This window comes from Acyrthosiphon pisum, chromosome A2, assembly GCF_005508785.2.
Source record: "Acyrthosiphon pisum isolate AL4f chromosome A2, pea_aphid_22Mar2018_4r6ur, whole genome shotgun sequence".
NCBI lineage: Eukaryota > Metazoa > Arthropoda > Insecta > Hemiptera > Aphididae > Acyrthosiphon > Acyrthosiphon pisum.
In genome coordinates this window covers 54362052-54374864 of record NC_042495.1, presented here as the reverse complement: position 1 = coordinate 54374864, position 12813 = coordinate 54362052, and the positions used below count along the sequence as shown (strand labels likewise).

At 31.0% G+C, this 12813-nt stretch overlaps 2 protein-coding genes across 4 annotated transcripts in view; both read left to right on the top strand.

Moving 5' to 3' along the window:
- The window catches only part of LOC100160527 (guanine nucleotide-binding protein subunit beta-2), a 16449-nt gene extending 11671 nt beyond the window's left edge, over positions 1 to 4778 (top strand). Inside the window, exons 2-8 of one of the 2 annotated variants that reach the window (XM_008185555.3) lie at positions 416 to 441; positions 691 to 836; positions 971 to 1104; positions 1380 to 1545; positions 1849 to 2056; positions 3098 to 3314; positions 4226 to 4778. In XM_008185555.3, the coding sequence (XP_008183777.1) occupies positions 416 to 441; positions 691 to 836; positions 971 to 1104; positions 1380 to 1545; positions 1849 to 2056; positions 3098 to 3314; positions 4226 to 4332 (1004 nt within the window). In that variant the 3' untranslated portion in view covers positions 4333 to 4778. The remainder of the gene's footprint in view (positions 1 to 415; positions 442 to 690; positions 837 to 970; positions 1105 to 1379; positions 1546 to 1848; positions 2057 to 3097; positions 3315 to 4225) is intronic. The other variant, XM_008185554.3, reaches the window with a different exon arrangement.
- Positions 4779 to 10574: 5796 nt separating this feature from the next.
- The window catches only part of LOC100162555 (procollagen-lysine,2-oxoglutarate 5-dioxygenase), a 13609-nt gene continuing 11370 nt past the window's right edge, over positions 10575 to 12813 (top strand). Inside the window, exon 1 of one of the 2 annotated variants that reach the window (XM_008185557.3) lies at positions 10575 to 10914. In XM_008185557.3, coding sequence (XP_008183779.1) covers positions 10815 to 10914 — 100 coding nt within the window. In that variant the 5' untranslated portion in view covers positions 10575 to 10814. The remainder of the gene's footprint in view (positions 10915 to 12813) is intronic. The other variant, XM_003244960.4, reaches the window with a different exon arrangement.

Below are 12813 nucleotides of genomic sequence, written 5' to 3'. Positions count from 1 at the left end.
GGTAAAATTTTTTTTAATACCATAGATAAGTATATAATATGTCTTATACCTATAGACCGACATACCGTCTCCGCTCAGAATCGTTTTTCTTATACAATGATATTATATCATTGAATTCAAATTTAATACCATTACAGTGACCCACTTGTAATCTACTGTACAGCAGAGCGACATCCACTTACCCTCCTTTTTTTTATTTGAATTATTTTTCTTTTTTTAATACCTAATCTAACTACCTATGTATCTTATATACAAATTAAATTCTTGTTTGCCTAGAAGACTGAAAATGAATCGGTTATTCTCAACTATTGACTTATTAAGTCCAATAAATTACTATTTTCACAAATAAATATTTTACCCATATACATTTTTTTAAGATTAGGATTTTGTTTTTTTTTTATTTTGGCAAATTCAGTTTTTTTGGCCGGTGTTGTCTTATTGGTAAGTCTGAATGATGTTTTATAATACGACGAAATTTAAATTGTACCATAAACCATTATTCCTATTTAAAAAGCTCACAGCTTAAAATACCTGTATAATAGAAAAATATCTATAATTTAGAAATAGTAAATTCAAAAAATTATTTAATTTACCAACTCCACCATACTACATTTTTGGAATGGTATTTTTCTTTAATTTTCATTGTTTAAATTTTCTATACTTGACATTATTTTATTATTGTGATTATAGCAAGACCAAAAAAGCAAACAAGACAAAACCATTGAAGAAATATCTAATGGAATGGCTGATGTGCCAAAGTGTAAATTGGTCACTAAGAAAATGCTCAAAGGACATATTAATAAAGTGAACTCTGTCCACTATAGCGGCGATAGTAGGTAACATAAAAATGAAATAATGACCAAAACATAATACGAAATATCTACTACCGTTTTCGGCATCTAAGCTATAAATTATAATGAATAAAACACTCGCGTGATGTTGCCCTAATGTATAGTAATGTTATTTACAGACACGCTGTTTCCGGATCGCTGGATGGCAAACTTATCATATGGGACACATGGACCGGTAATAAAGTACAAGTTATACCATTACGTTCAGCCTGGGTTATGTCTGTAGCCTTTGCACCGACGGGCAATTTCGTCGGTTAGTATATAAATATTATATAATAGTATTATATTATTAACCGAGCGTCAAAAACTTATTCTAATTTCCAAATGGAGCAATGGCTCTACTTATTTTTATTTCGGTGGGTCGTGGGTGGGTGTGCTGTTGCCTGTGGTTCATAAAACGTATTGAGGCCTTGGGGGCGGATAAATATAAAAACATATTTTATAATATGATACATAACAATTGACAACAAAAAGTAATAAACTCGAAAATATGACGCCATAATATTGATTTCAATGTGTGTTGTACAGCTTGTGGAGGGATGGATAACATGTGCACTGTTTACGACTTAAATAATCGTGATTCGAACGGAGGAGCAAAAATGATACGTGAGTTGTTGGGTTACGAGGGTTTTCTGTCGTCGTGTCGATTTGTCGACGATAAAACCCTAATCACCGGATCTGGAGACATGAAACTGTAACTATTACGCACCTATATTTATACATTTATTACATAAACGTATTGCATTACTTACTTGTACATAGTATAGGTATTGGTATTTGGACTCGTATAATACCTTTATACGTAAAATTATGTATTTTTATAGATATGATATAATATGATAGGTATACATGTGTACCCTATAGTAGAAATCAGTTCAAATTACAAGTTTAACTGTTTGGATGTTATTTTATTTATTCTATGTGTGTCGTATGCCTATATACGTATATTAATGTATTGTGGAAATGTTATTAATTTGTTCGTATTCTTATTATACAGTTGTATGTGGGACTTAGAAGCTGGTAAGAGAACAAATGAAGTAGAAGCCGCTCACTGTGGAGACGTCGTGTCCTTATCATTGGCACCGGAGGACCAAAATATTTTCGTGACGGGCAGCGTGGATAAGACTTGTAAATTATGGGACCGCAGGGAACTGAAGTGCAAACAAGTGTTTTTCGGACACGAGGCTGACGTGAATTCTGTTTGTGTATGTATACCCGTAGTCTAAAATACCTATAATATGTTAATTGTTAACGGACATAATGGAAAAAAGGTGGACAAGTGGATCCTGGATATACCACCCTGATATACAGTATAGTTGTAAAGCATGTCATTGACCGCTGTAATGAATGTGTTATATTTAAATTCAATGATAAATCATTGTATACGAAAAACAGTTCTGAGCGGAGATGATGTGTCACTAGTGTCAGCCTAGCATACTTGTATAAATAATTAAATGAACCTAATAGTTAAAAAAGAAAATGTATACAAATCAAAAATATCTCATGGCTATAAAAACAATAACTTTCCGGTGAACCTTTTATTTTTGATAAAGGTAGAAATATTTGTTGGAAACCTTCTATTAAAATTTCTAATATTAACTATGAAAAGAAAAACTTTTATACATTTCTACCTGAAAAATAATTTGAAGATTTTGATGAATTTTGTCATAACTTGAACTTTAAATGCATATAAAAAAATCGTGCTCATGTTTCTTTAATATCTTTGAACTTCCATTAATGAAACTTATAAGGAACCTTCCATTCAATTTTCAAGCTTCTTTACTAATTGAAAAAGTTTTTATCGAATATAATTTTTAAAAAATTAACAAAATTCGAAAACAATTTCAAGGCTAACTAGCTTATAAAGAGTCCAAATATTTCAAAAATTTTACCACTTACCATTTATGTAAAATGCTAATATTTGGTTAAAATTTCAAGGGTCTACGGTTATTAGTTTTTGACTTACGCCAAAAAAATTAAATCGATATTTTCAAATATTTGTTTTGCGTAAAAACCACTTTTATTTACGTTTTTTTTTCTTGGCGCTTTCTACTAGTTAAAATGTTCAATCTCGATATCTTAAAAGTAACCAACTAACCTATCAGAATTTGACCAAACGATGACGAGAGACAAGAAAAAAAAACGCCCATCGTTGTAAATACAATTCATTCAATCGTTCCGCTCAGAATCTAAAATGATTATTAATCATTATAAAAAAATAAAAATGGGCCTATGCTTTGTTACAGTTTCATAACAGCGGATACGGATTTTCTACAGCCTCGGAGGACAAGTCCGCGCGTCTATACGATATTAGGTCTGATCAACAAATTGCTATGTACAAACCACCAAATACCACTTCAGGATTCACTTCGTGTGGTCTATCGGTGTCTGGTAGGTTTCTGTTGGCTGGTAGCGACGATAACTCGGTTCATGTGTGGGACACGATGAAAGTCCAACACAATGGTAAGTGTGTTTATTATCTATCACCTAAATGGCTTAATATTTATATTACAATATAATATTAATCGAAAATTATGAATCATAACAAGATTAATCTTCGATGCCGTGAGTTTGATAAATAAATGTTAGTGGATCAATAATAATGACCCAAATTTGTGGTGATTTGATTTAAATCAGGACTATCTGGCTAGATGCTCATTTTAAAACCACAATCTCAGGAGATACTATAATAGTATTTCCCTTTATTCTTTAACACCACTAACGCAACTTTAGGAAATTAATTTATTTAAACAATATTAGCCCAAATATTTTTTTCTAATTCAGTTACCACCAACGGCTATGTGAATGTGTATATCTTAATTTTAGAATACTCAGGATATCGTACCTACGACTTGCACCTATATACGCGTCTTGCACCTATACTAGCCACCACAAAATACTAAAATATTCGGGAGTCGGGACTATGAAAGGGATCTCATATTTTATTTAACGAGTTTCTCAAAAGTCCGATGTTTATATTAGACCTGCAACCTATATTCATCTCAAAGTGCAGCCATGATAATACTATGAATGCCCCTAATAAATAATTATATACAAGGTTGCATTTAAGGGGGACATATGGGCCTCATTCCCCCCCCCCCATTCACCGTATTCTATACTTTTTTATTACCTACTGAAAGTATTAATCTCTCTTACTAATTAAATGTTATGTTTCTATCAAACACATGTATTTTAGTTATCGTGTAATTTATGACATTTTATATTGAGATGGAAAATATGAGTTATCAGTTATCACTATTATAAGTATTTATAACTATGTATAATTTGATTTTATCTTTGTGCCCCCACCCCGTATGATATTTCTAAATACACCCCTGATAATATACAATATAATATGTTTTACTGGTTTACAGGTACTTTGAACGGACACGAAAACAGAGTGACTTCTCTGAGTGTATCACCGAATGGTATGTCCGTGGTCACAAGTTCCTGGGACATGAACGTACGTGTTTGGGTTTAAACGTGGAAACTGTTATGAAACCTATATGATCACCTAATACCTACGACTAGTGTTAATTTCACCTAACTATAGGTAGATACAATAATATAACATAATATATTATGTGTTATATATATAGTTACACTATACAATTATTATATTCGTTTAAACAATTAAAATCCAATCAAATGATGTTTTGTAAAATATCGGAAAACTGTTTAATAGCATGCTTATTCAACGATAACGCGACCGTAATACATTTCATCATTATTTGTCACGCTTTCCATCCTCTCTAGTCTCTACTATAGAGAATATAATTATATTGTATTGCGAAATAATAAAATAAAATCCTTCATTGTACTTATTTGTTACTATTAACTGTCAGTTCATAGTGTGTTAAAGTCGTGTTACTGTAACACAGTGTTATTTTTATTAAAATATTGAATACAATACGTTTATTAAGTGAAGTATTATGTTTTTGAGTTGTATTAATTTTTGTTTATTTATTCCCGTTTATATTAACTTCATATTTTATTTTGGTCAGTATTGGTTCATAATATTACAGATATTTATTCATTAAGCATACGTTTTATCTTAAGTTAATAATCATAATGTTAAATGTTAATTATTATTTAATATTGAAGTAGGTATGATATGATATAACTATCTATAGGTAGTGATGTATCTAAGATCTAACACTTAAACACTGTATTTACGCATTGCTCGATGGTAGGTAGGTACCTATTTTCATTGTATGTTATCCATTATTAACAATTTACCTATTTACAAGGTGATTCTTTGAAAGATTTCCGTTAATTTTCTCGAAAAGTAGTTATAGATTTATTACATTTTTCGTTTTACGTTTGCTTAGGAATATGACGTTGAAAATGTATGGTATTATTCAAATTTCAAATAAGTAAAAATTAGCAGAAACGCAGAAACGTTGTTTTGTTATGACTTTAAATTATGTAAAAGAAAATATTTACAAAAACTTTAATTATTTTAGAGAAAATTAGTGTTTACCTTTAAAATCACCTTGCCCCTTGGATACTTATATAATAATATAATATCTATATAGTAGGTATAGACTTATAAATTAATAAATGAATAGGTAAATAATGTAATATATTATTTCTATCTTGATTTATGGTTTCTGTGTAGCATACAGTGGGGTAGGCATGATTTCTGGAAGGAGGAGAGGATCAAAAAAAAAAAAACGACATAGCTAAATGGAAGGAGATAATTGGAATCTCTCACCCTCTCGAAACTTCATAGTTTCGTACATATAATAGCGGCGTATATTCGTATATAGGGCCATAGAAGGGGGCAAATCCTGTATTGAAATATCAGATTCATTTAAAACATACCTAATACTTATCAGTTATCACCTATGTCATAAAACATAATGTATGTAATATACTAATATGTCATAATTATATTCCCCGACCAGCCCGACGTCTTAAAAAATGTAATAAATTGGTTTATTGTGAAAATAATATTCCTATACTCGCCACAGCCGGCATACCTACTAGCTACTACCTACATAATGTAAATAATGCGTCATTATTATTATACCTAATATTTTAGAACATAATAATTACTGGTAGAAGATCGCTACACTACTGCTTTTGGAAGAGGTACCTACCTTTTCAATTTAAGTTACCTAATACAACAATACACTAATATTATTCAAAAATTTTATAAGTACCCTACTATAAGACTATAAAATAAATAATAAGTAGGTATATTCTGGTGTGGTATTATACTATTATAATTGTTATGTATTGTTGATGATATTATATTAAATTCAAATTAACGTACCTCATAATATTATTATGCATCACACATTTTCCTTTGCGTGCTCCTCTCTTTATTTTATTCAGGTGATCTATCTCAATGAAGGCACTTTTAGCTCGTTCTAGAATCATAGCTCAACTACCCCTATACACAAATCCAACTTTCAAAACTACAGGCCTCTATCTCAATTCTTGGTCATATTTCGAAACTATTCGAATCTCTTGTTCTTATTATTGATATTCAGCCTTCTATTAACTCTATCTTAATTGACGAACAATATGACCACAATATGTGGACCACTCCCCCCCCCCCCTTGGGATTTTTAGTTTTTACCACCACTATACATTATTATAATATAAGTACAATAATGGGAGGGGTTGAACGTCATTACCTCTGTGGATTTGAAATTCGTCTCCCCCCCCCCCCCCAGAACTAGGATATATCCGCCACTGGCTCATATTCTTCAATTTTAGGCAAAAAACCGATACAATTTAACACATAATTTTGACTGGGTAATTAGCGGGTATATTCATACAATATAAAATGTTCGCTGTTCGAATTTTTTTTTATCAGTCTGGAAATCGTACATTTTTATTTCAAATTTTTCAATTACAAACGATTTATACTTAATGATCATATATCAAAATATATACCTATAACCTACGTCACATAAAACAATTTGCAAATACCAAATTTAAAATCTTGTAACAAATTTTGAAAATTGGGACATTGGGTAGATTTTTAGTCTTAAAAATACTGCAGAGAATTCTTATTTACATTCTAGTTAGAATAACTGAAGAAATAAGGGAACAATTCTAGTTTATCAATTTATGATTTTTTACGTTTTTTTCTCAACATGTGTGTTATTTATAATATGGTGTTATATAAGAATGTAAGAAAAATCCGGACAAACTTCGTTTATAGGTTTTCAATCCATCGATGAAAAACTTCAAAAAGTAGCTACAGTTTTTCGTAACTCGTATTTTTTCAAAATATATATGTTTTATTGGTTAATAGATTGATGAAATCAAAACTTAGCATTCATACTTTCAACCTCTCAGAATGAGAGAAATTGAGAATCTAAGAATCTAAGAATTTAATTTGTATATAAGATACATAGGTAGTTAGATTAGGTATTAAAAAAAGAAAAATAATTCAAATAAAAAAAAGGAGGGTAAGTGGATGTCGCTCTGCTGTACAGTAGATTACAAGTGGGTCACTGTAATGGTATTAAATTTGAATTCAATGATATAATATCATTGTATAAGAAAAACGATTCTGAGCGGAGACGGTATGTCGGTCTATAGGTATAAGACATATTATATACTTATCTATGGTATTAAAAAAAAAATTGACCAATAATAGGTATCTATAATAAATTCCAAATTAATCATATCACAATATCCATTAGGTACTTATAACGCGTTATACATCAACAACAAATCGTGGTACTATCATAGATATATAATAGTATACTTTAGAAGTTTCAATAATATACAATCACAACAAAATAACTAAAATAGTAATTCTAGGTATTTTAATATGTAATTTCGTCCAAATTTGAACTTAAAATGACTATAAAAATAAACTGTGCTTATGTATTTCTTAGAATTTTTGGTAACAGAATTAAATATTTACGTGGAATCTTGTTTTAAATTTTCAATCCTTATATATAAAAGTTAATTTTGGCTCAATTTTGGTTCTAGAATAAAAATACCTGTTATAAAATTGAATTGTGAGTATTTGTGACAATATATTTTTGAGGGCAAGACGGTACATTTTTTTCATTATTCCCAATATAACGTTCATTACCTATAATATAGGTAATAATAAAACTAAATACCGAAAAGGAAATGAGAATCGCACTATCAAAATTTACCCCACGATTTGATGATTTAATGCAACAAAAACAAGCACAGCCGTCCCATTAAAAATTAAAATTATTATTAATGTATTAATTTTTTAATTGTATGTAAAAAAATGTTTCCTATTATTAATACCTAATTACATGTTTATCATTAAATAAAGTTAGATTAAAATTATTATAAGTAATGTAAATTTGTTTATTTTAAATGTTCGTATGGGAGCCGTATATTTTATTTCAAAATCAAAAGGAGCCGTGGACCCAAAAAGGTTGACAACCACTGACCTATATCGTTTAGAAATAGCGAAAATTTCAACAATTTTAAGTGACCTTTTCAAAAATTTTATTTTTTTAATAATAACTTACCATCTGCCCTACAAAATATTGTCATTTTTTAATTTTGTAATAGGGGTTTTTATTCAAACACCAAAATTGAGCGAGGTATACTCATGCAGATTGCAGACTGACTAAACGGTTTTTGGTTTGTCGAGTGTGAGTGTGTGACGTCCTCTTAAGACCCGGGTTAGTATCTAAACGTATGCGTCCTTAGAATAGTTAAATTTCGGCCGAATACCGCCAACTGGAGCCTATATTATGATCGTAAAACATGATAACATCATGCCATAATTCGGGAGTCTCCAAAATTTATTTTTTATGGCAGGTTGAATCTAAGATACCTACCGGCTACAGCTATAGCTAGTACTTACATTTCAAAATCGTGGGCCATAATTGTTTGGGGGGAGGGAAGCGAATAATTATTTTATTATTTTATTCCACCATAATTTAACAAATAAAAAGATTATATATTATTTTCTTTTTATTTAATTTTACTGACTATAGGTATAACGTAATATTCTATTGCGATATTAATTTGAGCTTTGATTTCGGAGTATTATAAGATATCAGGGAGCTGAATGTGGTTGTTTGAGTGTGCAGCTTCTTTTGCTGCTTTATTTGCCATTTCGTTACCTTATCTATAATATTATCATTGTGTCCTTGTACCCAAATAAAGGTGATGTTACTGGTGGATCCAGAGCTTAATTTTTTTTTTTTTTTGGGGGGGGGGGGGCATGGAGGTGGAAAAAGTACAAAAAGTACAAAAATTGGCTACAAAATTGGCTAAACACTGTGTAACTGCGACATTTGAGGAGGGGGGCAAATACCCCCTTTGTCCCCTCTAGATCCGCCACTGTCCGGGCTTGGATGTTAGTACCATTATGCATTAATTTACTAATTTCTTCTTGTATGAGTTTGGCTATATCTGAAGGGTTTATTGTGTTAACTAAGTTAGTAATATTAGTGATTACCTAGGTCAGGTTTTGCGGCCCGCGGCATTTATCAAATATTTACAAAAAAAAAATTTTTTGTGCCGATAGAATATTATGGAATGCCCGCGCAACGCGATATCAGTATTATTAACAACGTAATTTTTTTTTAAATACGTTTATAATTTTATATGTGGCCAAATTTTGAATAAAAAAATATAAAAATATGTGATTATAATAATATTTTGGCTGATGACCTTTTTTTTTTTGGCAACCCTTTATGTGGCCCGCAGATTTGTAATTTATTTAAAAAGTGGCCCGCAAGATCATTTGGGTTGGCCATCCCTGACCTAAGTACTCTGCAATGAGTTTGTGCGTCGATGAGTATTATCTTGTTTGTAAAGGTTTTCTTGTATTCTAATGAAGTCAATTGTTTTGAGTATAGCTACCTATTGCTTCGGCTGAAACGCGGAATATATAATATTGAGCATTCAGTCTGTAGACTGCAGTATTTAATTATATTACAAGGGTGTACACTCACACTGTATGATTGCAATTCCGACCCTTTTCTTTTTTTTTTATGCGTCTGGGTAAATTTGATACGTGTTAAGTCGTCTGCCGTCTATATAGCTGTCTAGGATATCTTTTAAATAGGTAGTCACTAGTCTTTGTAGTTTGTATATTTTTGGGTCCGAATTTTTTTTTTGTGCAGGGATAGATTGGATTTATTTTATATACTCCAGCCCACGAGAGTCCATATGTCAGAACGCGTCCGTCGCTGCGCATCGGTTCCCCTTCTATACGCCGAATCATACCGATCGGAAACCGGCCGGCAACGATCGCCGACAGCCGTCGTTAGCCGTGTTTTTATGACCCACTGTATTCACGTTGCCGAGTGGTGGGAACAGCACTAAAGTGGGAGAAAGTTCGGCCGGCAGCTGTAGCGACCGTCAGTATCGATGCGCGGTTTACGTATGGACTCTCGTGGGCCGGAGCATAGCTTCATTATAATATCCTTAATCGGCCTGAACCGTTTAAAGGTTGGAAACCCCTATATAGTCGCTATTATAATATTATAGATGGTTAGAACTCAGATTGCTATATTATAGTGGTCTACATTATTATCTATCATAGTTAGGTACGTCATTTATCGTTATGACCATTATTTATTAAATAAATGTATTGTTCTGTGATTGAATTTAACGTTGCTTTTACGCACGTACCGCCAGATGGCGAAACCTGTGTTGTTCATGTCATGCGCTCTTCCGGTAACGCGCGATAAACTAATCCGGTGGGCGGCCAATCACACACACCGTGGTCCGTGATCTCGTGTTCACCGACCACCGTTTTCAATTCTGAATATTATTCATCAGTGATCTGTGATCGCACTTTACTGCTTAGCGCTTACTCCTTAGTCGTCCAGCGTCCTCTGATGGTCGTGCATGTGCGGTCGTCTGATAGTATCACAGTGATTTTTATTGCCAATTAACGTACATATTTTATGTGTATCGACTCCGGCGCTACAACTTACCACAAATGTTATGTCTTTTATAAATAATTGAAAAGTCATCAAAACGATGAAAACCCCGTTCGGCGTTTGCATAGCCATCTGCGGCTTGTTCTTCATATTGGACTCTGCGTCCACCAAAAAAGACGTGAGCGCCAAAAGTGATCTTAGTGAGTATAATTTATTATTTTTCACTATAACCGCCTCGTCTGGTGTGTTATTTTTAAAACCGGTACGAAAATAAACTCTTGCTGTAAACACGTACTAGTCAGCGCCTCTGCGGTACTTCCAGAATATTTTAATGGTTCTAAGGGAAAATATAAAATGAAATAAGCACCTCACTCAATTTTATACCTATGACATTACCTAATTTCTATATCTATATATTTATGTAGATGCAGTATACCAGCGATCGGTATAGTATTTTCAGTGTTTGTCAAGTTCCTTATAAAAAGGAATTTGTTCCGTTCCTCGTTCTTTTTTTAAAAAAAGAATTCGTTCCATTGGAAAATGAACGAGTTCCTTTTTTAGTTCCAAATAAAATAAAAATTCTTATTTAATCATTTATGTTTTTTTTTCGTTTTATGCATACTTCTTTAATTTTTATTTATAATATAATAATAAATAAATAAAATAGTATAGTATAAATAATATAGTATAATATACCTAGTATAATATAATATAGTATAATAGTATAAATAATATAGTTATATTATAACTACAAGTAGCCAGTAGGTACCTACATATTTTATATGTTTATGTAATATATTATTATATATTTTGAGATTTTCTTCAAAATTAAATTTTTGGCTAATTACCAATATACATTATACACATTAAAAAATATATCTTAATTTAAATATTTACATACTTATCTGTGTAAATTATTGGAACTAGAAAGGAACGAACAATTTTGTCATTTTTCCTTAAAAAAAAGAACTAGTTCATCGAGTAGTTCATTTTCTTGTTCTTTTATTATATAATTTTTCTATTATAAAAAAGGAATTAGTTCATCGCGCCGTTCCTTAAAAATGAATTCGTTCCAGGAATCCGTTCCTTCCAAACACTGAGTATTTTAGTAGTAGACAATATAATAATGTTTTTTACATAATATTACCATTAAGTAACTAGAACCTACACAAAAGTCAATATTAATGGTAAATAATAAGATCATTGATGCAGATAACATTTTTACACAGCAGAGGTGTCTTATAGAACTCATTAGCTAACTCATAAATTAATAAAATGTATATTATTTATGTTTAAAATAAATTTATGATATTATTTTTACTAATAATACATAAGTACTATTAGTTAGGACTTGGGTATAATATACCTACCCAAGTACCTAATACAAAATCAAAGTCAGAACTAGGTACAACAATAAATAAGTATTCAATAAACAAATAGTCAACACTGATGTTATTGATACTATGCGTATTGTTTGAACATTTTCAGAAATTTAATACTTGAATACAATATGTTATATTAATATATTATTAATTATACCTATTATAAAAGTTCTATTTTTTTTTTTTTTTGGTTATGGAGTAGGATTAAATTCCCTAACGCTAACCATCTTCCCCCACCACTATATCAACACCACTGAATAAGAATATTATACTCTCATTCTGTTATATAAAAAATAAAATACTTATTTTAAAATCTAGTATCTTCTTGAACCTACTTTACTTGTTGTAGACATCATATAACATGTTTGAAGGAGAAGTATTGCCAACAGCAGTTCCTCCTCCGGCTCTCGATACCCACAAAAAAAAAAAACATAACGAGCAATAAAACTGCCTTTATAGCAGCATCAAATTAATTGACAATTAAAATGTTTTGATTAAAAAAAATATTAATGGGCAAATATGTACAATTGTATATAATTATGAATGGCTAAGTATCACTTGAGCACGTTACACAGCCATTTGTTGTCTTCGTCTTACAAGTGCGTTACACATCGAAATTATGCTCAGAAGATCACGTTTAACTCAGTTGGTTTAAAAATTAGAGCAAATTTGTTGTCTTCGTCTTACAAGTGCGTAACATAACAAATGTACACTCAG